Source organism: Erinaceus europaeus, chromosome 18 (genome assembly GCF_950295315.1).
Source record: "Erinaceus europaeus chromosome 18, mEriEur2.1, whole genome shotgun sequence".
In the NCBI taxonomy this organism is placed as follows: domain Eukaryota; kingdom Metazoa; phylum Chordata; class Mammalia; order Eulipotyphla; family Erinaceidae; genus Erinaceus; species Erinaceus europaeus.
Window position 1 is genome coordinate 33,545,335 of NC_080179.1, and position 25,384 is coordinate 33,570,718.

The 25,384-nt window shown below is 38.9% G+C and overlaps 1 protein-coding gene across 15 annotated transcripts in view; it reads right to left on the reverse strand.

Annotated features, from left to right (window-relative positions):
- TANC1 (tetratricopeptide repeat, ankyrin repeat and coiled-coil containing 1) overlaps positions 1 to 25,384 on the reverse strand; it is a 344,685-nt gene that overhangs the window by 100,023 nt on the left and 219,278 nt on the right. For 11 of the 15 annotated variants that reach the window (XM_060177864.1, XM_060177859.1, XM_060177863.1 and 8 more), the window contains 2 exons: positions 18,008 to 18,138; positions 16,760 to 16,946 (listed from right to left, as the gene is read on the reverse strand). The exons of 1 other annotated variant lie outside the window; for it this stretch is intronic. In XM_060177864.1, the coding sequence (XP_060033847.1) occupies positions 16,760 to 16,946; positions 18,008 to 18,138 (318 nt within the window). Of the gene's footprint in view, positions 1 to 3,470; positions 3,667 to 16,759; positions 16,947 to 18,007; positions 18,139 to 25,384 lie in introns of those variants that run through there. 3 more of the 15 variants (XM_060177860.1, XM_060177868.1, XM_060177867.1) reach the window with 2 other exon arrangements.

Genomic DNA, 25,384 nt, shown 5'->3' on the forward strand with positions numbered 1-25,384 from the left:
ACTCCCAGATCTCACACTGTATTATAGTGCCATGCTAATCAAAACTGCTTAATTCTGAAACATAATGGACATTCTAAACAGTGGAATAGAACTGAGACTCCAGAAGTAAGTCCCTACACCCATGGACATCTAATTTTGACAAAGATGCCCAGACTATTAAATGGAGAAAGGGGAGTCTCTTCAACAAATGGTATTGATTAAAATGGGTTGAGACATGCAGAAGAATAAAACTGAACCACTACATTTCAACAAAAGTAAGTTCCAAATGGATCAAGGAATTAGATGTTAGACCAAGAAACTGTCAAGCGCCTAGAGGAAAATATTGGCAGAACTCATTTCTATATAAATTTTAAAAGCATCTTCAAAGAAATGTATCCAATTACAAAGAAGACTAAAGCAAGAATAAACCAATTGGACTACATCAAATTAAAAAGCTTCTGCAGAGCAAAAGAAAACACTATCGAAACAAAGAGAACCATCACAGAATGGGAAATCTTACATGCCATACATCAGACAAAAAGTTAATAACCAAAATATATAAAGAGCTTTCCAAACTCAACAAGAAAACAAATGGCCCCATTCTAAAATGGGGATAGGATATGAACTGCAGAAGAGGTCTGAAAGGCCGACAAACATGTAAAGATGCTCCAAGTCATTGGTTGTCAGAGAAATGCAAATAAAGACAACAATGTGATACCACTTTACTTCTGTGAGAATGTTATTCATCAGAAAAGGTAGCAGCAAAAAATGCTGGAGAGGTTGTGGAGTCAAAGGAACCCTCTGCATTTGCACTTCAAGTGGGAATGTAAATTGGTCCAACCCCTGTTGAGATCAGTCTGGAGAACTCAGAAGGCTAGAAATGAATCTACCCTATGACCCTACAATTCCTCTCTTGGGGATATAGCCTAAGGAACCCAACACACTCATCCAAAAAGATTTGTGTATACCCATGTTCATATTAGTACAATTTGTAATAGCCCAAACCTGGAAGCAACCCAGGTGTCCAACAACAGAGCAAGCAGTGGTGTGTATATATACAATGGAATATTACTCAGGTATCAAAAATGGTGATTTCACCATTTTCAGCCCATCTTGGATGGAGCATGAAGAAATCATGTTATGTGAAATAAGTCAGAAACAGAGGATGAATATGGGATGATCTCACTCTCAGGCAGAAGTTGAAAAGCAATGTCAGAAGAGAAAACATTAAGCAGAACCTGGACTGGAGTTGGTATATTGTGCCAAAGGAAAAGACTCCAGGGTGGGAGGGTGGGAGAATTCAGGTCAAGAAACAGTACGGCAGAGGATCTAGTGGGGGTTTTATTGTTATGTGGAAAACTGGGAAATTTTTTGCATGTACAAGCTATTGTATTTACTGTTGACTGTAAAAACATTAATCCTCTACTAAAGAAAAAAATATGTACAAACTCAACAAAAGAAAAAACCTTGCAAATCAAGACTAAAAAATTAGTCAAAACCTGGAAGCAACCCAGGTGTCCAAAAACAGACGAGTGGCTAAGTAAGCTGTGGTATACATTACAAAATGGAATACTAACCAGGTATTAAAAATGGTGATTTTGGGAGCCAGGCGGTAGCACAGTGGGTTAAGCGCACGTGGCACAAAACACAAGGACAGACGTAAGGATCCCGGTTCTAGCCCCTGACTCCCCACCTGCAGGGGGGTCGCTTCACAGGCAGTGAAGCAGGTCTACAGGTGTCTATCTTTCTCTCCCCCTCTCTGTCTTCTCCTCCTCTCTCCATTTCTCTCTATCCTGTCCCAACAATGGCATCAATAACAACAACAATAAGAACTACAACAAAAAAAATAAGGGCAACAAAAAGGAAATAAATAAATATTAAAAAAATTTTGAAAAGTGGTAATTTCACCGTTTTCAGCCCATCTTGATGGAGCTAGAAAGAATAATGTTAAGTGATATAAGTCAGCAACAGAAGGATGAATATGGGATGATCTCACTCATAGGAAGTTGTTGAAAAGCAAGATTAGAAGAGAAAACACAAAGCAGAACTTGGACTGGAGTTAGTGTATTTCACCAAAGTAAAAGACTCTGGGGTTGGGGGGAGGGTTCAGGTCTTTGCATGATGGCAGAGGACTTAGTGGAGGTTGTATTGTTATGTGGAATACTGGGAAATCTTATGCATGTACAAAATACTGTATTTACAGTTGACTATAAAACATTATTAATCCACCCAATAAAGAAAAAAATTAAAACTATGACAAAAAGTAAGAATTTCTGCTGAGTTACAAGCAAAATTTCTCCTGACTTCATCCTTTCTCTTTCTCTTCTCTATTCATTTCCTTAACTCATATCTTTAACTTAACAGAAAAAGTACAACTTAGTTTCCTAAATATCTATGTAAGCATTCAAATCTACTAAGGAGAGATTAAGTATAGCAAAATGAGTACTCTTAGGAAATCACACCAATTACTAAAAAGATTATTACAATAGTGTTTACCTTTTATGGGCTCAGGGCTAAACTCTCATCAATGCACTGTGTTCTCATAACGGTCCTATGGGCAGAAAAGCCCCCCAACTTCTAAAGTCCTGCTATGCTCCCCAGTAGGGCTCCACACTATTATGCTCATGCCACACCAGTTAAGTAGAAAAACTGGAGCATATATTCTTATTACATGTATTTACATATACTGTACATATAGTACTCCAATTTCTTACAATATAAACTACACACAAAAATACATAAATTTAAAGGTTTAAAAAAAAAAGAAAAGAGAATGTTCTTCTAGCACTACACAGATTAACTCAAATTCTTCATTTCGATAGGCAGGGCTCTATAAAGTGAATCCTTTGTCTTTCCCCAGATTGTGGAAAAAATTAGACATAAGGGAATAAAGTGCTTCATATATCATGAGTTCCCAAGAATGTTTTCCTTTCCCTAAAACTGAAGAAAAATAATGTAGCACTAAGAAAAAATTGTTTAAAGTCTATATTCAATTTAATGTTGATAGGAAAAATTTTAAATTTAAAATTTAAAACTCTGGAACAGTAAATTGAAGATAACACACAGAAAAGAAACACAACAGATACATATCAAAAGTGAGAGATGGGAAGAAGAAATAAAACTGAAACATTCATCTCACTGTAGATAGCTCTGACTTTGACCTTACTAAATAAAGGTCACTTTGGAAATGGAAAGCAAAGAAAGGTTAAATGAGATGGCCAGCAAGATCAAAGAGAGCAGTCAAGGAAGGAATATGCTAAATATTGGGTCTCCTTGACCTGTTAGAAGGTTTTGCTTCTCTTCTTGGCACTCACATCCACATGGTTCAGGCTGCCACACCGAATTCTGGACTTCTCCGAGTGACAAAGGAAAAGACTACATTGGATGAAACCAGCCTGCATGAAACTTTCTGACCAGAAATTCCAGACCATGCTTCTCCCTCTGCCCCAGGGCACACTAACAAACCACAATGAGAACAGGCTGTTTCTCACCTGGAATGACTGTTTTATTTTCCTCAGCCCTGAAAAGCAAGGGCTTTAGTGAAGACATTCAAGCACAGTTGCCCACTCCATGGAAGCCACGGGGCGGCAGCAAGGGCTGTAAGGGGCTTTTTGGCTTCTCCTTCTGCAACTTTCCATGGACAACAACTCTGATCTTCTGGCCAATCCTGTGTGACAAGTCAAAGGGCCCTGCTCCCCTTTCGGCCTTGCATAAAGTCCCCGTATTTTTGGCTTGTGACAGATATATCTCTGTACTAAATCTTCAGCTCAATGCTCACCAAGTTACTCAAGGTGTGTTCTGCTATGACATGCAGGGAGCAGTCCAGGGACCTAAGCCATGCCTTCATCTGTAGCATTCATCAGGTGATTTGATTGTGGAAACACCTAAAGGAAGAGCTAAGGCAGGATGTGGGGGAAGGTAGGACAGGTGTGCCTTGCTTAGCCACAAAGTCCAAACTCAGTCTGACTGCAGGTAGGAGTCTCCAGAGAAAAATGAATGGATTCAAGCAACATGAGGTTTTTCTTAAAGGTAGCACACAGCACAGGGTAATAGCAAAGTGCTGCTGCATAAACTGCACTGAAGGTAGAGCTACTTGAGCTTCTGATATAATTTACTGTAATACAATAAAATTATACACCAACAGCATACATCTTTTGTCAAAAATGTCAATCACTGGTATGTTTGAAACCAATTTCAGTTACCTATAATTGCCCAAATCTTCCACAAGACAGAAGATCATTTTTGATCCCACTGGTGACCAAGTTTTGAAACAGATAGGGTATGTACATTGTCTTCATTGCTTCTAAACTGAACAGACTTACACCTCATACACAGTAGGTGTCAATCAACGCTTGCTAAAGAATTCAACCACAGTTAGAATAAAAGTACAGTACGTGCTTTGCTGACTTGAACCATAACTGAGTATTTCCCACATAAAGAATTCTACTACAGGGAGTTGGGCAGTAGCACAGTGGGTTAAGCATACATGGCACAAAGTCCAAGTACCAGGTTAAGGATCCCGGTTTGAGCCCCCAGCTCCCCACCTGCAGGGGAATTGTTTCACAGGCAGTGAAGCAGATCTGTAGGTGTCTATCTTTCTCTCCCCTCTCTGTCTTCGCCTCCTCTCTCCATTTCTCTCTGTCCTATCCAACAACAACATTAATAACAATAATAAGTACAACAATAAAAAAACAAGGGCAACAAAAGGGAATAAATAAATATATTTTAAAAAATAGAAAAAAGAATACTACTACATCATACTACTACATCATATCAAATTTTCTTCCTTCATCCTGGGGATTTCTTTAAAAAGCTTCTATAACTAAGGATAATTTTTTAAGTTGCAGGCAATGTAGAAAATAAATATTAACACAGATTTGAAACACTCTAAATAGTTATTACCAAATCAATTTCTTTTTAAATAATTATTTATTTACTCCTTTTTGTTGCCCTTGTTGCTTTTTATAGTTGTAGTTATTATTGTTGTTATTATTGATGTCATCGTTGTTGGATAAGACTGAGAGAAATGAAGAAAGGAGGGGAAGACAGAGAGGGGGAGAGAAAGATAAGACACCTGCAGACCTGCTTCACTGCTTGTGAAGCAACTCCCCTGCAGGTGGGGAGCCGGGGACTTGATCTAGGATCCTTATTCCGGTCCTTGCACTTTGCGCCATGTGGGCTTAACCTGCTGTACTACTGCCTGACTCCCATCAAATTAATTTCTAAGCATTTCAATTTGGAGGCAAAGAGGGCAATGCAGGTGGCAACAAACTAGGATTAGCATAAAATCAAAATGATAAGACCTACAATAAGTAAAAACAGGAAATAAAGGGTAATTAATTCACTGTTGTATGCCTCTGCATTTGTTCATCTCTATCAGGATACAAAATTCTGTCAATATAAGGTCTAAAGTTACTTCTAGAATCACCTGCACTGCATAGCTTAGGAGAGTGTAGAGTCAAGTCATAGAAAAATAAAAACAACCTATAACACTTTATTTATAAATATGTCTTAAAGAACCTGGACCCACCTGCATATTAGATGTCAGGCTCAGGTAAAAACTAGTAAAGTTATGTGCCCTCTGGAATTTACCTAAAGCAGGCCTACTAGCTTTTTCCAAAATGGATATTCTTGTCTTTAGGTTCATGATTAGTTAACAATTGTTCTGCATTATATCTTAACTCTTTTTTAGTCACCAGGTTCCAGATGATACCATGATGCCAACCCAACTTCCTCAGACAGAAGACCCCACCATGTGTCTTTGAGTCCCGCCTCCCCAGATTCCTGTCCCACTAGGGAAAAAGAGAGACAGGCTGGGAGTATGGATCAGCCTGCCAACGCCCACGTTCAGTGGAGAAACAATTACAGAATCCAGACCTTCCTTCTACCTTCTGCACCCCACAATCATACTGGGTCCATACTCTCAGAGAATAAGAGAGAATAGGGAAGCTATCAAGGGAGGGGATTGGATATGGAGCGCTGAGGGTGGGCATTGTGTAGAAATGTACCCCTCTAATCCTGTGGTCTTATAAATATTTCCATTTTACATAAAAAACCAATACAAAATTTAAAAAATATATATTTTTAAGGCTTACTAAGCCATCTTTGGCATCAACTGACTGCCCTGTGTTGGGACTTTGAACCCCTAACTCAGAGTTATGTTATATGGTAGATTTAGTTCAGTTCTACAGTTAAAAAAGTGTAGTGTTCTATGACTATTGGTATAGATTTAAGAACTTGAAATGTTACACAAATCACTGAAGTTTTCTTATTTTATTGAGATAGTCAAATACAACTGCTCTCACTTTGAATAGGAAAAGCACTCCTGAACAAGAATGAGTCTTTTTAAAATATGTATTTCCTTAACCAAATATTAAACTAATTTTATATTTATGTAACTGTTCTACAACTTCTTAAAGGTTGTTTTTTCTTAACTAGGAATTCAATAAATACACTGATTACTACCAAAAAGAATATATATGTCTTGAGAGTTGGGCGGTAGTGCAGTGAGTTAAGCATACATGCTGCAAAGAGCAAGGACCAGCATAAGGATGTGTATATATATATATATACACACACAAGTTGTTTAAGATATGTATCTTAAACAACTTGCATAAAAACAAATAGTATCAAACTCTAGAATCACTAGCACAATACTAATAAAAATTTCAGCAGTTTCCTGCTATTTACCTTTTTTTTTAAAGTATTGGCACTGTACTTAGGGTCTCCTGCACTCCACTACTAAGAGACATTCACAGACCTACATGTCACTTTTGTGTTTCTGTGAATGTTATTTCCCTGTCTCAATGTACACCTGCTTCCAGCTTCCAAGTAACCCGGAAGAAAGCAAACAGAAGCTCCTCCCCAAACCTTCCAGAAAGAGAAAAAAAAAAAAACCAGCAGGAAGAACTTTAGTCTTTCCTAATTCCAAACACTTAATCATCCTGAAAGCTACCTGGTCAGGTGGAATGTGGTGGCTCAGGTGCTGAAGAACTGGGCAGTGAAGGGCAAGCCTGCACTATATAGGCAACACACCTAGTGGTAGAGAAGTAGCACTGGTACTGCTCTGGATTCCTTCCATTCTCCAAAATATTCTAACTCCACATGCCAGAAGGAAGCAGATTCCTGGAACACTACAGAAGTAGTGTTTATGTAGATAAAAAGTATCAGCAGAAACAGACACACAGAGAAGGAAAGGGAAGAAATGAATGACTTAACAGCCTCTCAGCTAGAATGTTTTGAACTACACCCTAGAAGTCCTTCTCCCATGCACATCAATCTTTAATAGATAGGGTTTATTGTTTCTAAAAAATCCTGATAGGAAAAGTCTAGGTTTTATCTATTTTTCTTTATCTAATATCCAGTCTTTTTCTTCCTATATAGAGAAATCATCTAGTTCCTTGGAACACATACATATATAAATCATGATGCAAATATAAAAATTAAATAATGGGAGGGTCAGATGGTGAGTCACTCAGTAGAGTGCGCATATTATTACCATGCACGATGTCCTTGATGGATGTCTCTGGTCACAACCTACAGTAGGGAAGCTTCACAAGTGGTGGAACAGTGTTGCAGATGTTTCTCCTTCTCTGTTCTTTTCTCTCTCCCTCCTTCTCTCTGTAACTCATCCAAAAAAAAAAAAAAAAAGGCTACTCTGTGGGAACAGTAGAGTCAGGCAGGCACCAAGCCACAAAAATAAACCTAGTGTCAAAAAAAAAAAAAAATGTCTACCTCAGAAAGTGCTTAAAATGCACTATTTTTTATTATGCCTTTAGGAAATCAGATAGGTTCTTACAGTCATTTTAACAAATACAAAAAATAAGGTTGAACATTTTTTCTGAGGAATACCAAAGGAGACCACCTGGGACCACAACAAGGCAAGACTAGAATGACTCTAGGAACTCATCAAACCACTGGTGAGTGCAAACACGTGTGGCTTGTGGACAGAGAGGAGCCTAAGGAGAGATTGAGCAGCTGGTAACAGTCTGGCACTTTACCAGTTGAGGCACCATCTCCAGTCTGTTTTACCAACAAAAAAGACTACTGAAAGGAAGAGAGGACTCCCCTAAGACTCACCATATGCAACTGTGAGTCTACACTGCTACTGCCCTCAGAGGCTGAGCAGCAAGGGGAAGGCCCTGTAATGACTTCTGGGAACAGGGAACTCACCAGGAAACTGAGGAGAAGAGCCTCCATGACCCAGTAGTGGGGCTGTATAGTGGGAGCCTTTCCACATTGTTCTCCTGAAGATAATATGGTGAATAATTGCCTCAGAACCTACAGATTATACACAGCACTTGTTTAGAAACTCAGAGGGCCCAGCAGTGCTGTCCAGCTTGGTAGAGAAGCTGAACTGAACCTGGAACTTTGGATCCATGGGGTGGAAGAGTCTTTGCATAAGCACTGTGTTATCTCTCCCCCACCCTGATTTATCACCTAGTCAGGAGTGAGTGATTAAGCTAATAAGCTTACTTGTAGTTTAAAAGGCCTCAGGCTCCCATAGTCTACTGGAAGGAAAAGAACAAAAGAAGCTTTAACAGCCTGTGCTCCAACTCAGGGACTGAAAAAATATTGACAGAACTGTTAATTTCCACAACTGTGAACTCTTTAAGTATCTTACTTAGACACAAGTCAATCCAGGCAAGAGTGATCAGTAATTTGAATAGTACTGAGAGAGGGACCTCATAACATACTATATAGAATGGTTAAACCAAAAAGAAGAAATATTGAAGAAACAAACTAGAACACAAGCCCAGCTAACAGACCCCCAAAGGTTGAACCACAAAATATTGAGGTCAACATCCAAACACTAGTTAAGAAAATAGTCACATGAGAGAGAAAAGAGTTTGAAAGAACTGCCATCAGAAATGCAGAAACGACTAATGAGATGCTGGAAGAAAACACTAATCATCTCAAGGATATTAGAGAGCTGAAAGCTGAAATAGCTGAGCTAAGAACACAAATAGCTGAGAAAGCTAAAACATCAGAACAAAGTAACAAAATAGATGAACTCCAGAAAACAGTAGAGGGGAGAGAGAATAGAATAAATGAGGCTGAAGACAGAATTAGCAAGATCAAAGACAAATTAGAGACAACTGAAAAAGAAGTAAGAGATCTCAAAAAGAGATTAAGAGATACTGAAAACAACAACAGAGACCTGTGGGGTGACTTCAAAAGAAATAATATACTCATTATTGGCTTGCCAGAGGAAAAAAGAGAGGGAGGGGAAGAAAGCATTCTTCAGGACATAGTAGCTGAGAACTTCTCTAGTCTAGACAACATCAAAGACAATTAGGTTCAAGAAGCCCAGAGAGTCCCAAACAGAATTAACCCAGACTTAAAGGCACGGAGAACACATCATATTTAGAATGGAAAGGAATAAGGATAAAGGAGAGGATCCTGAAGGCTGAAAGAGAAAAAACAAAGAGTCACCTACAGAGGAACACCCATAAGATTAACAGCAGACTTCTCCACACAAACCCTACAGGTCAGAAGAGAATGGCAAGATATCTATCAAGCACTAAATGAGAAGGCCTTTCAACCAAGACTACTGTATCCTGCTAGACTGTCATTCAGACTAGATGGAGGCATAAAAACCTTCTCAGAGAAGCAACAGTTGAAAGAATCAACTATCACCAATCCTGCCTTGAAAGAAGTTAGTTCTGAAAGGCCTCCTATAAAGTCACATCCCATAAATATACCATATATCAGAACACTCTAAAAATCTACTATAATGGTGTTAAATATCTGTAATCTCTGATATCAATAAATGTCAATGGCCTGAATTCACCTAGTAAAATACACAGAGTAGTAAGATGGATAAGAAAACACAACCCAACAATATGCTGTCTGCAGGAAACCCAGCTAACTCAACAAGACAAACACAGACACAAAGTGAAAGCATGGAAAACTATCATACAAGATAAAGGCCCACAAAAAAGGACAGGAACAGCTATTCTCATATCTGACACGATAGACTTTAAAATAAATAAGATTAAAAAACATAGGCATGGACATTTCTTAATGCTCAAAGGATCAGTCAATCAAGAGGACTTAACAATTTATTAGCATCTATGCACCCAACGAAAAGCCATCTAAAGACATCAAACATCTACTGAAAGAGCTATAGCAGCAATATATTAACAGCAACACAGGAATAGTAGGGGACTTCCACTTCTTTGTGTCTTTTTCCATTTCCTTGAGTAGCAACTCATAATTTTCAGTATACAAATCTTTCACTTCTTTGGCTAGGTTTATTCCTAGATTTTTTTTTTTTGTCTTTTTAAAAATTTTTTTATACTTATTTATTTTCTCTTTTGTTGCCCTTGTTTTTTATTGTTATAGTTATTATTGCTGTTGTTGTTGTCATCGTTGTTGGATAGGACAGAGAGAAATGGAGAGAGGAGGGGAAGACAGAGTGGGGGGAGCCATGGGCTTGAACTGGGATCCTTACGCCAGTCCTTGGGGTTTGCGCCATGTGTGCTTACCCACTGCGCTTCCGCCCAACTCCCAGGTATTTAGTTGTTTTTGTTGCTATAGTAAAAGGAATTGATTTCTGGATCTAATCTTCTTCTAACTTAGTGTCTGCATAGAGAAATGCCACTGACTGTTGAATGTTAATTTTGTAGCCTGACACCTTACTGTATTGCCTAATGAGTTCTAAAAGCTTCTTCCTGGATTCTTTAAGTTTTTCTATGTATACTATCATATCATCTGCAGATAGGGAGAGTTTGACTTCTTCTATTCCAATCTGTATCCCTTTAATTCCGTGCTCCTGCCTGATTGCTATGGCAAGAACTTCCAACACTTATGATGAATAGTGATTGTGATAGTAGACAGCCCTGTCTGGTACCTGATCTAAGGGGAAATGCTTCTAGTTTTTTACCATTGAGTATGATGTTGGCTGTAGGTTTGCTCCACTGTCTTCAGGAATTTTCCGTCTATTCCCAATTTTTGTAGTGTTTTGATCCTAAAGGGATGTTGTATTTTGTCAAAGGTTTTCTCTGCATCTATTGATATGACCCTGTGGTTTTTGGTCTTGCTTTTATTGATGTGGTGGATCACATTGATTGATTTACGTATGTTAAACCAACCTTGCATGCCTGGGATAAACCTCACTTGGTCATGATGAACAATCTTTTTAATATACTGCTGTATCCAACTGGCTAGAATTTTGTTTAATATTTTGGCATTTATGTTCAGCAGAGATATTGGTCTGTAGTTTTCTTTTTTAGTTGTGATCCTGTCTGCTTTTGGTATCAAAGTGATTTTGGCTTCATAGAAGCTAGAAGGGAGTATTCCTGTGTCTTCAATCTTCTTGAAGACTTTTAAAAGTAGAGGTATTACTTCTTCCTGAAGGTTTTGTAGAATTCATTTTTAAAACCATCTGGTCCAGAACTTTTAAAAAAGAAGTGGAAAGCTATCCCATATTCATGAATATACTACCCAGAGCCATATACAAAGTCCCCTACTATTGTAATGCCTATTTCACATTTTGAGAATAATTAATTTCTGAATTTCATGACTGGTATGTGGTAAGCCTAATCTAATATTACTATTGTTGTAATTTTTCATTTAACTAATCCACGAAACATGGTACCTTCAGTATGTGGTTTCTCTCTGTTATCAATGTAATCTTCTGTATACATACATATTAAATAAAACTATCTTTGGAACTCTTGGATCTAAGTAGAAGCATTTAAGTCTTCATAGCTTTTGGCTGAGTAACATCTGGAATACATTCTTCTATTCCGTAAAGATGTGGTAGTTATGGTAGAAAACTATACCATGGTTCTTGCCATGATGAGACTATTATTTAACTATTTCATATCCATACGTGTTTACATTTATGTATTCCTCATTCATCTAATTTAAGATTATATTGGATCAAAATATACTGGGTCAATAAGTTTTAAAATATGTCTAAGAGAGTCCTGTTATAGATGCATCGCTTTAAGAAATTATTTAACTGGAATAATCCCTAATGTCACTTTAACACAACCCAACAAAGAAACAGTTCTAATTTCTTTTTCATTATGTTTCCAATTAAGCAACTAGTATGTACCTTTGCTCTGCTGTATCCTGTAACTGTAGCAAGTGAAATAAAAATAAAATAAAAGTATAAAAAATGAGGTTGAACATTCTTCATAAAACTGGAATTAATATAGTTTACAATTTCCAATTGTAATAGCAGGAAGCAAGTTATATATAAAGGAGTATAAGTTTTCCTTTTGGCATAGGAAAGAAATACCATTAAAAGCTACTTCTTGATAAATTTTTTTTTCTAAAGCAAGTCATCTAAAAACTACTTTATGTCATTAAATATAGCTGGGTTTCATATTTGGAAAATTTTCAAATTTTATATTTAAAAAATCAGACACTAACTTCAAGGTAATGCCAACATTTTCAATGTACAAAAAGTATGGACTTTTACTTAAAAGAAGGCAGTCAGAGCGAATTTAGTCAATCCACTCCAGCTTCAAACAGCATTTCTACATGATAGAATCTTTACACTTCTAAAGGCATTTATGTTAGAAGAACTTGGACCTCCTGAAATAGGATAAAGTGGGACTCCCCACTGTATAACACAGTAAACTTAGAAGAGGGAGCAAGGAATTTTTTTGTGAAAACTGGCCTCCATTGAGAAAGATTGGAGGGGGTCCAGTAAATTCTTCTAGTGGTCATAAGCCTGTCCTTTGTCCTACAACACACACACAAAAGGAAAAAAATAATAGCCACCAGGGGCTGTAGATTTGTTTTGCAGGAATTGAGCACCACTACCAGCAGAAACATAACATAGGCAGGGTGCCCTGTGGCAGCCCTTAGCAGGCTGCCTGGATCCATGGGAACACACACTTTCCTTCAGGGCATTAGCTGGGCAAAAACATTTATATTAAATAAAACCAGGGCAGTGGCAATCAGCTTAAATAGAAAAAGAAGGCCAGGAATTTCTCAGCATACTAAGTACTGTTAGACATTTCCTTTGAATGCCCTCAATAATCTGCTAAGATTGTACTGCTAAGCCTGTGCCCTGCTGAAGACCAAAGCTAGTAAAATTTATAATGCCATAGCAGCTGGGTGCTTTAGATTTGCCCACCCCGAACACCTCTGCTGTTTCACCCACACTTCTATGAGTTGAAAAATCTCCAACAACTTAAAATGGAAAATTAAATGAAAAGATGTTTCTTCTTTTCTCCAGGACTTACACAATTGAGAACATGGACTTTAACCAACTTAGTTTACAAGCAGCTGCTAGGCCTTCCAAAGCAGGAAGCCAACGTATCACACCTTCATCTCTGCCCTCTAGGATCACTGTGTTCTTGAATACTTTACTCTGTCAAATATTTAAGATGCTTGAAGGCAGCCATTCTCAGGTTATAGCTTATAAAAAGTAGGCAAGTTCATCAGCTAGGATACACTTCCTCCCCAGCAATCACAGAACCACACCCAAGTAAGCCCCAGATACCTTTCCCCAGACAGGTAACAGAACCTGCATGTTCTTCACTGACCTAGGAGAAAGCTCAGTTCCCTACTGTGGCTCTACCACAGCTGACTCTTCAAAGAGCTGTGGTTATAGCTTGCCTGGCTTTTCCCTTTCTCCTCACATCTCTCTGTGTTCTTTGGCAACAGGCTCTAATTCTCCAAGTCAGTGACATTGAGAAAGCAGAGGAGTATTGTCAACAGCACAAGTCCTATTCCTAGCTACCTATGTTTCTTGCTGTTTCCTACAGGACAGTGCCTAAAACATCATGAAGGAGTCTCTTGGGAGCCTTCACAGAAGAGGGAGTGATTAAACACCTCACAGTTTCCCCTACTTTCATCTCAGTTGTCAACATTTTTCATGCTTGGCTGAATTAAGGGAATATGTTGGCCAAAGTTAAGGAATGAAAGCCATTCTCAACGATATGAAATACATCATTTATCACTAATGACATGATATAACTGAAATACAGAAAACATTAAAATATTTGATAATACATATTTGGAATGGATTCATGGATAATTATTTATAAACAAAGTAAATATTCCCTCCTTCAATGCAATTTGCTAGTAGCAACAATCCTTCCCTCAATTTCAAGGAGATGATCAGTAGCTAGCCAGAATAAAGTATAAATGAGATCCCTTATCCATACTAAGATAAAATTAAGTAATTAGACAAGAATAAGTAAATTAAAGGGAAATACTGAAGTGCTATAGTCATAGGACTAAACAGTCTGGGATTAGGTGGAACTAAATTAAATCAAACAAATCAGTATTTCTGCATTTCAATATTTCACTGGCCTTATATAAAACTAGACCAGCAATTTCCCCCCTCTTTAAAATACTTTTGGAAATGTATCACTAATCTCAATGACAGAGAGAGGGAGAGAGAAATTAATGAGGGCGGTTTTTCTGTTATTGAGAAAGTTTCTAGTTGTCAAAACAAGAAACTGAAACTGACTTATTTATAATCAGAACAGTGTAACATCAATGCCAAAACACATGAATGAACACACACATATATATACACACAGTCCTTGAAGACAGATAAAGCTTAAGGAGGAAAATAAATTTCAGAAGAGCTAAGAGTTCAGTGAAGAACACCATCTGGATAGCACTACATTAATAACAGAGATATAGCAATGGTGTAACAGAGAGATGGCATGAGAACAAAAATAACATTGAGAAAACTAGGACTAAACAGCAGGTGGGAAACACAGTGAGATGATAATGGGGAGTGAACAGAATAAGCTCTCTGTCAAAGTTTGAAGCTGAATGAAAAGAACTTAGATTTGTGGGGGCCGGGCAATAGTGCACTGGTGCAAGCATGAAATACAAGGACCCAAACAAAAATCCTGGTTCAAGTCCTGGCTCCCCACCTGCCAGGGGGTCGCTTCACAAGTGGTGAGGTAGAACTGCAGATGTCTATTTTTCTTTCCCCCTCTCTATCTTCTCCTGCTCTCTCAATTTCTCTCTGTCCTATCCAATTAAAAAAAAAAAAAAAAAGAAAGGAAAAAAAAAAAAAGAAAAACTGGCCTCTTGGAGCAGTGGGTTTGTAGTGCAGGCACCAAGCCCCAGTGATAACCCTGGGGGCAAAAACACCTAAATTTGCTTTCTAGTTAAATTGGACTTGGAACAAAATGAAGACTTTTAGTGGGTACAGGATCTTTAGGATGATGAAAATGTTCCAAAATCAGACTATGATGACAACTTCACAACTCTGAGTATACCAAAAACCACTCAGTGGCTTGAATAGGTGACTATTATGGTTTGAGAATTACATCTCAGTGAATTAGTTTTTTACTAAACTGAACTAAACCAAACCAAACCCTAAATACTGAAGATCCTAATCCAAGTGAAAACTGAGGGAAGAGACTATTTTTCTTGTGATGACAGAAAAACTAAGGAGCCCATACCCCCATGCCAGAAATCTCATAGATCTGAGGTAATCTACAAAGTGAAAGTGGTTCAATCCCAAACTTTAATTTGCAAACTACAACTGAAAGAAACTACAAGTGATGAAAGATAAGAAGTTCAAATTATTAATTTGACTGCCTATTAATAGGAAAATAGGATTTAGTTCATAACAAAATGCAAACTGTCCTTCAAAGGCTTTACCTAGTTGGGCAAAAGGGAAGAGAAATGAACTGTTCAGTGGAGCCATGCTGCTCAAGAGGAGCTCCTATCTCAGAGAGGACAAAGACCAACCAGTGGTCCCACTTGCCTGCTACTGAAAAGCATCAAGCTAGAGACCTGAGAACACAGGTGGTGCCAGATTACTCTGCAGAAGTATAAACACTGTCTGTGTGGTGTGTAATGTTAAAATCAGGACTCTTAATTTCTCTAGATGATTCTAATGTGTAGTTGGGACTTGAAACTACTTAAGAGTCCTTAATTTTGCAGAGAAGAAGGAAGGAAGTGTGCCAATAACTCAAATGCCCCTTAAGTCAGTTATGTAGCCTCAGAGTGAGAACTAGAACTCATGATTCCTGAACGTCAGTTCAGGAAAATTACAGTTCTGTGTGGTTATATGGCCTTAAAATAGCGGTCAGTTCTCATTACACTTGTCACTTAGCAACAAGGATATATTCTGTGAAGTGTTTTACTAGGCAATTTTGTCATAGAATTGTCACAAAGTATACCTATTACACAAACCTAGATGATATAGTTTAGTACTATACAATATATGCGGGCCACTGTTATATACATGATCATGATTGATGGAAATGTCATTACGTAACAGTACGATATCATTTTATAGGATGCTATTTGTTCTAAGATTGGGGAAGGCAGGTGACATGCAACACCAGTCCTGACCAATACTGAACAAAGTGATGTTATCTCAGGACCTAGTATTGCTGTATGCCATTTTGTTTAAAGCTGCAGTTTTAAAAAACCTGTAGATGATGCTAAGATAGGACTAACTGTATAAGCCACTAGGAACAAACACTAAGAAAACTGAAGGAATTTGATACTGAAGTAGAGAGACTTCCTAATGTATAGGGATGCCATTTCCCTGTTATATGTCCAAGTAGGTCTTGATCCCCAATCAGATGTAATTGGTGAGAAGAGAAGGATTTGTCAGATCTAAACTGAGCTGATGTTTGGAAAACAAACAAGGTATATAAAAGCAAAATGCTTCATTCTCTTGATTGTACAAGGAACTGGTGCTACTACAAATGGGAGGGTTGGCCCTGGCAGACCGACCTTCACAGTCCATTCTAAACCCTCTTAAGAAGGTGAATGTTCTGACTGATTTGCATTGAGCTATTACATTACTGAGCAGTGTCCTTCTTACCTATAATTCCACTGTCCTTGCTTTCCAGGGTGGAACTAGGGCTGCTAATGGTCTCACAGGGACTTTTGTTGGCTGCCGTCTTGCTGACACAGCTATTCAAAGTTGAGCAGGGGCTATCGGTGCTAGGAGATGCGGTGCTGCTTGTTAGTGTGGAGCAAGGACTGATGCCTTGGCTAAGAGCTGTGCACTGCAAGACGAATGGAAGGAGGAGTTAGCATGGCTTACACAGGACACTGCTACACATTCTTTGTTTTTTTTTTTTTTTTTTTTTTTTCTTGTCACTACAATACAAATCTAAGAACAAGGGAGTGGCAAACCGTTTTTAAGATCTAGGGAGCTTAATACCTGTGAGGTTTTCTAAATTTTGACAGAGAAATATATATCTTTATCCTGTCCACTTCCCTCATGACTTTCTTTTTAACAAAAAAGGCAATCTTAGAAATAATTTAGTGGGAACACACATTTGTAAAACAGAAATAGTGAATAGGCAGACTTCCTTCCATTTAAACTCTGCAAAAGACAAATGGGTTCTTTGACCTCCGTACAGAAAAAATCTAAGAACTTGGTTTCTGTAATGTTTCATGAGCACAGCAACCTGATTCAATTCCTGGAGATTTATGAGTGCTATGATCAGGGGAAGGAGACTGGTGGTTACTGCAGTCTCCATCAACACATGACATTCTCGCAGAGACCCTGGTCAGGGCAGAAGCTCCAATTCCTCATTGCTATTCAAACACACACAGCTCAGAAGTAGCAGGCTGCTGCTTCCTAGGATGGGGAATGATCTCTGGTAGATGAACCATTTGATCTCATCCCATTTTGTCTCTGCCTCATCTCCTATAAATATTTTCCTCACTCCACTGACTCTCCAAAATCTCAACTACTAAAAAAGTATAGGAAAGCATATACCAAAACAGTCAGATAAGAAGAATGGTATCATAAAGATAAGCCTTATCATTGCTAAGGATTTCTTTCAGCAACTTTGATTTACTAGCCATTCTTCTCAAGTGGTGACTAGAAGGTTGATGTGGACGTTTTCCTAAGTTCTTCACCTTCCTGTGTCTTCCACCTCCTTAATGCAAAATCCTACAAACTATTAAAATAAAATTTAAGAAACAACAGCCTAGACTCATTTGACTGAATAATGACTCCCTGCTTAAGAAAGGGGTGGGAGCGGGTGGGGTGGGGAGATCCCTTCATTCATCCTGTGTGCAGGTATGAAATGTAGTTGTCTTCCTTCAGCATTACCATGGTTTCATTTTTTTCTTCAGTGGTTATATGTGTGGCACTTGGGATCCCTTCTCCCAGTAAAAATCCCAGTCTTGTCAACAGTTCTTGAGCTGCTGGCGAACAGCTTGGTTCATTATCAGCCTTTGCTTCTGGAACAAAGAAAGAAAACAATGAAGATGCCCCCTGAGGAATTTCAGTATAGCATCTGGATGCATTGGCACTACAGCTGCTTACCTAGTACTTTTGTATATTTTTATAAAATGCACAAAGTTTGACAATACTGCCGGTTCTCAAGTAATACATCCTAATTAAGAGTCTGTGACAGGTTAAGAAAGCAGTAAAAGACAAACTCCAATTGCAAAGGATGAAACATTGAACCTGAATCAGAAGGACACAGTATCATCATTATCATAGCAATTCCAATTTCCATGTCATGTGAAAAATGGAAATTTCAGATGCTAATGTAAAAAGACGTCCAGTCATTGTTTTGTTTTTTAAAGACCAATGACCACAGGAAACAAAGAAAGTAAAACCCAAGTGAAGTGCTGGCAGAAACCAAACTTTGATGTTGGGCAAAACTAAATTCAAGCTCTCATTAACTGGGGCAGAGGAAAAAGAAATATGACAGTTTCAGAGGAAACTGTGCATATCCCACAACAGTGAAAGTCAAAACCAGGATTACAAGTGGAAAGTCAATTTTCAGGAGTCCATGTTAAAAGAAAGATTTAAATCCTAGTGACATGTGCCCCTAGAGATAGGACCCAGCAGTCTAGAATACAAGTTCCAACATACATAGAAAAATATAATCATCCTAGTAATGCAGGGATGTAGAAAAATTAGGCCGTGCTATCAGCATACTTGCCAGTGATGCTGGAAGAATGTTTTACCTGACTGTTGAAGAGCATCTGAAGCTTACCTTTCTCAGGTCTCCCCAAGGCTTTATAAAAAAATAATAATAATTCAAGACTAAAGCTTGAACTCAGAGTCTCACACATGCACATTACCTCTGGGACACTTCCTTTGTTCAACTTTTTTTTTTTTTCTGTTTTTAAGGATGAAAGACAAAAAGGCAGAGCAAAATACAGCTCTGCCATCTAGGGTTCTGGCTATTCCCATGAGGGACAGGGACAGAACCCCTATGAGTAGTAGGAGCTCCACTGCTGAACCACCTTCCCAGCTGGATTTGAGTTTGCACACATAAGAAAATTTTGCTGTTGGATTTGATTTATATATTAAGTTGTAGATCAACTTTGTATCAAACGCCCAGATCTAAATTATAACTGGAAAAAAATTTTAAAAGAAAGGAGAAAGTATTGGGGGGGGGCAAGAAGTGGCATACCCTGCTGAATACATAATTATTTATGAGCAAGCCCCAGCCCCCACCTTTGGGGGGGACATTTCACAAGCAGTGAAGCAGTACTCTGGGTCTCTCCCTCCCTCCTTCCCTTCCTCCCCCCATCTCTCCTTCCCCTCTCAATTTCTCACTATTCTATCAAATAAAATAACTTTTTAAATGATATTTGCATTATAACACCTCTTACATTTTAAAAACAGCATATGTCAAAGAGTGAAATAATATATAACTTGCTATGGTATCTCTCCTCTGATTTTCACCTTCTATTTTTTCCAAATAAAAAAATTTAACAGTATCTTGTATATAGCTGTGCTATTGGTTGCCTCTGATCTACTTGGTCTAGGCTTTTGAGAGAGTCTGCATATAAATTACACTGCATATATTGAGAAAAGATTCAGTTTGTGTTTTGAAAAGCTTCGAGACATACAATTAATTTTCCCCCTCTCGTATTAATTAACTAGTGATGTATATGACTACATTTTACTAGGAGTGTACATAAACACCATTCCCACCACCAAAAGACTGTGACCTGGGTACTGTACAGCAAACCCTAATAAAAGGACTTTTCAAAGTTAACCCAATTACCAAATAATGTGATGATACATTAACTAACGACTGTCTTTTTGAACCCTAAGGCAGCAGGAACCTCACATCTCCACTATAGAGCCTCTACTTCCCCCAGTCCTGGAACCATTGGATAGGGCCCACTTTCCTGTATGCCTCTCCCAATCCATATCAAATAATATGCATCTGCCGATCACAACCTAACCAACACAACGATTGCCACTTCAACATGCTTCACTTCAGACTGTGTCCAGAGACTACACGTGTGGAATGACAACCCTTCAGCTTCATTACTCGGGTGAGACCTTTCCTTTCATAGTATACTCTAATTCCATCTCAGGTGGTTCACTTTCTAACAAAGTCCCAAAACCTAGATATACACCAGTTTCTGTGAGAGAGAGCATATGTTCACACGTATCCGTAAACTACTGCAAAATATATACCTGAAAGCAGAAGTACACTAGAGTTTGCAGTGAGTATCCCCCTAACACTTCCTCTCCACTATTCCAAGCTTTGGGTCCATGATTGCTCAACAACTTGTTTGGCTTCGTATGTTAACTCTCTTTTCAGTCACCAGGTTCCAGATGTCATCAGGATGCCGGCCAGGCTTCCCTGGACTGAAGACCCCACCAATGTGTCCTGGAGCTCTGCTTCCCCAGAGACCCACCCTACTAGGGAAAGAGAGAGGCAGACTGGGAGTACGGACCGACCAGTCAACGCCCATGTTCAGCGGGGAAGCAATTACAGAAGCCAGACCTTCTACCTTCTGCAACCCACAATGACCCTGGGTCCATGCTCCCAGAGGGATAGAGAATGGGAAAGCTATCAGGGGAGGGGGTGGGATATGGAGAATGGGTGGTGGGAATTGTGTGGAATTGTACCCCTCCTACCCTATGGTTTTTTTAATTAATACTTTCTTAAATAAAAAAATATATAAATTAAAAAAATAAATAAATAACAGTAATAAAAAAAAAAGTCAGCCTGCAGCAGTGAAACCAAGCAGAGATGGAGCCCCAGAAAAAAACATAGATGGGGGGGGGTACTCAGCAAAAGTCATTTATCTTCATGCTTATTATTATTTTGTTAATTATCTAGGTAACTAGAACAAGACATTCAAAAGCCTACTTCCCTAGATGTGGAAGTCTACAGATAGACAGATAACAGGTTTGGGGTTTGTCTGATTTGCAATATTGCCACTAAAGGTCAATGCTAACTTTGCCTTTTGTAAGGAACCAGGAAAATGAAAACAGATTGAAGACCTACATACTTCACTCACATACCTGTTTTTGCTATGTCATGCTCGCAGGAAGGCAGTTATAAAGTAAACTAGTCTAACTAAATCTTCAAGGAAGGAAAAGAGACCCACCCCTTACTTGCATTCAATAGCTTCCAACTGTTTGGGGTATGAAGAACTTTTTTCCAGCTTGCAATATTTTTTCAGTTTTTCTAGAGAACTGCAAGGGTAAGATAACCAAGACTAGATGGTTCTGGGTAAAAAGATGCCTGATCTTTCTGGATCAGTTAAAACTTAGAAAGTGAAGAGATTGGTAACCCTGAGAAAGTAGAGAAAGGGAGCCACCCAAGGTGGGTAAGCCACACTTTAAAATGTTACTCTCTAGACGGTGCCTTCCCACCTGAGGTCTCTAACCACATTTTGAGTCTAAAGGTACATGGGTATTTGAGAAAGGAGGCAAGAACCAAACTAGATCAACACAACCAGGACACACCCAAGGGCTGAGCTACTTCAGAACTGGATCTTCCCTGCCCTCAATTTGCCCAAGGCTGAGGCAGGGTACCTGCTTTATCTTAGGAGGCAATTGGACAAGAGAAGAGAACAGAACTCAGAATGGAAAATGACTAAGTGGGTGAGGGGGCAGAATCCAACAGTTTCTCTACTCCACACCCTCTTTTTCTTTCGAAACAATCTCTTTACTGCTACTCAAGTGTAAGTGTGCCCCAGAATGCCTAACTTCTGGTTCAACCTGAAATACTCTAGGGCAGCAAGAGCCAGAAACAACTCCCAGTTGGCAGCTGCTGTGTAGGCAGAGAACAGCTGCACAGCCTGAGCTGCTAAAAAATTTACCCTGACAACAAACAAAGCCTGTGGCTCCCGGAGGGCTCCTCTGAGACTATGTATAAACTGGGAGTGGGGTGGAGGGTGTCTCCCTTTGCAGAATCAGTGCTGCTCCACTCTGTATGTGGATACCCAGATTCTTAAGAGTTTCATTAAAATATATATTAGATCTCTATAAACAGCAACTCATCTTATATACTTCATCCCCTTCAGACAAGTCTGAGAGCATCGGCAATTCCAGAGTTAGTGTATGAACTGACAACAAACACCCAAATTCACGATTAACCTGTCTTCAGTGTTCAATCCATACTGCTGCTACCAAAGCTGCAAAACTCTCCCTGTGCTCAGGATTAATTGACAGATTTTTTTTCTTTAGTTTTTGTATTCATTAAGCAAGTACAATAGGATTTCTTACAAGTAAGGGCTTCCCAACTGTCTTTTCATATTATATTATTTTAACATGTCATAATAGCAACCTTTCCCTCAAAAATTCCCTTCAATCTGAATTCCTTATCCCATACCAAATCCTTCACATTTCCCCCTCTCTACTGTACAAAGCTTCCTGTCATTGAATTTTTTCATCCTAGCAGAAGGACTCTCAGGATGAAGTGTGATAGTACCATTTTGGGAGAGGCTGGCTTCTTGTAAACTCACAGGAATATTCTGGACTATAAAATGCGATTCTGTTGTGACACCAACAGGGGTTTTGGACTATCAGCATACAAGTGACATCACCCTGAGGAGGTGCTTCAGAGAAGGGAATGTATAAAAGCAAGGAACTTTGAGCACATTGGTCTTTTTTTGGCTGAGGTTTCTTCTCCTGGTGAGAGGTATCTCGGTGGCGGTGCGCCAGGTATCCCGCCATGGCTATTTCCCTTGGGAACTGAACACGTGTGACTCTGCTAGCCAGTAAGCTTTAGACCCCTCTATATCCATGAGCAACCAGAGCTGGTAATTGTTTATCTTATGGGACTAAACTTTTGATAACTATACTCAGACCTTATGGACCTAGTATATGCTTAACCCTTGATAAGTGCTTAATTTGCCTTTTACCTGTTTCGCCCTAATAAACCTTGTATTGTTTAAACCAGTTCCCAGCTCCCACTGTGAATCCTTTCACATGCAACAGGCGGCCCCCACTCCTACACGATTCTATTTCTACAGTTAATCACAAAACATTGGGTTATGTACATAAGATACAATTTCATTTAAGCTGCATTCTGACTTCAATTTAATTCCCAAGCCAAATTTGAATGGGAAGCTCTGAATGAAGAGTACTTTCATTGATATAATATTAAATCATTTATCATCAGGGCTGGGAAGTAGCTCAGCAGGTAGAACATGCATCTTATTGTATGTAAGTCCCTGGGTTCAAGACCCCATATCACCTGAGATCACCAGTGATGGCATCAGGAGCGCTCCCTATATGGTGGAATAGTGTTATGGTATCTCTCCCCTACCCCTACCTCTCCCTGCCTCCTAACAAAAAAAAAAAAAAAAAAAAAGAAAGAAAAGAAAAGAAAAAACTGGTCCAAAGAGAATGTTGAACACTAATAGCATACATGCACAAGGGCCTGAGTTCACTACCTGGTGCCATATTTAAAACAAATAAGCATACAAAAAAGAAAAAAACTAAACTGATAGAATTATAGAGGGCCCCAAAGTCTAACAATCATAGCCACTCCTCTTTCCTCAAAAGAAGCTTTTTCTGGGGGGGGGGGGGGTAGACAGCACAATGGTTATGCAAAGAGACTCTCATGCCAGAGGCTCCAAAGTCTCAGGTTCAATCCTCTGGTTACCACCTTAAGCCAGAGCTAAGCAATAAAATAAACAAATAAATAAAGCAAGCTTTTTCTCCAAGTTCATCCTCCTCCAGCTCTAAGAGAGTACTGGGCATTGGTAACAATGTTTGACCATTTACTAGCTATACATGTGACCGCCACAACTGACAATCAGCTTCCAAAAAAGTATTTTGAGTCAACTTAGTTAAATGAAAAAAATACTTGACATTAAATCACTTCCTCTGTCTCTACTTATTCATGACATGCCTATCTAGTCTTGCTTTTTCCTTTCTGTCAATAGTTGACTTCTGGATATGAACATATAATTATCATAAAAGTTTTAATTAAGCTTTGTGTGTGTGTCTGTGTGTGTGTGTGTGTGTGTGTCTGTGTTATAGTGCCTGAACAATGAATCCACACTGCTTTTGGAAACCATTTTTCCTTTTTTCCTTCCTTCCTCCCTCCCTCCCTTCCTCCCACCCCTCCTCTCTTTTGACAAGACAGTGAAAAATTGAGAGAGGATGGGGAGACAGAGACACCTTACTAGGGCATCAATGCTCATGAAACTTCCTCCCTGAAAGTGGGGACCAAGAGCTTGAACCCAAGTCCTTGAGCATGGTAACATGAGTGTTCACCAGGGTGTATAACCACCTAGCACTATTTAAGCTTTTTTAAACATCTAATTTACTACATACTGAAATTATCACTCAAATTTGTCATTTTCTCTTTCAAAATTCCTTCTAAATTGGCCTACCCCCCCTTCAGAAATAAATAAATAAGTTCTCAGCCCCTCAAATCTAGGTATTTATTAGACCCTGGGTCAATATTCTCATGCATTTTTGTCATTTCATTCCATGAAGGCAGTGGTTGCCAAATATTTTTTTTTCTTATGGCTCACTGTTAAAAACTACAGACTTTTGGGAGCCGGGTGGTAGTGCAGTAGGTTAAGCACACATAGCATGAAGCGCAAGGACCGGGTAGGGATCCCAGGTCAAGCCTCTGGCTTTCCACCTGCAGGGGATGAAGCAGGTCTGCTGGTGTCTATGTTTCTCTTGCCCTCTCTGTCTTCCCCTCCTCTCTAGATTTCTCTCTGTCCTATCCAACAACGATGACATCAATAACGACAATAATTACAACAACAATAAAAACAACAAGGGCAACAAAAAGGAAATAAATATAAAAAAAAACCCTACAGACTTTTAAGAATACATGAAAATAGTAATTTGAAGGAACATATGCACCCTCATGTTTGTAGCTTCATTATCTGTACTAGCCAAAATGTAGAAAATATCTAAACATCCACCAATTTATTATACAAGATGACTGGATCAAGATGTTATGGGGGTGGGGTAGATAGTATAATGGTTATGCAAAGAGACTCTCATGCCTGAAGCTTCAAAGTCTCAGGTTCAATCCCCTGCACCACCATAAGCCAGAGCTGGTGTTTCTCTCTGTGTCTTTCTCTCTTTGCACTTCTCAAAAACAAAATAAATAAAATACTTTCCAAAAAAGAACTATCCCTTTAAAAAACAAAGATGCTATGGGACAGGGGCCAGACAGTGGTACACCTGGTTAAGCAGACATATTACCTTGTGCAAAGACTTGGGTTCAAGCCCCCACTC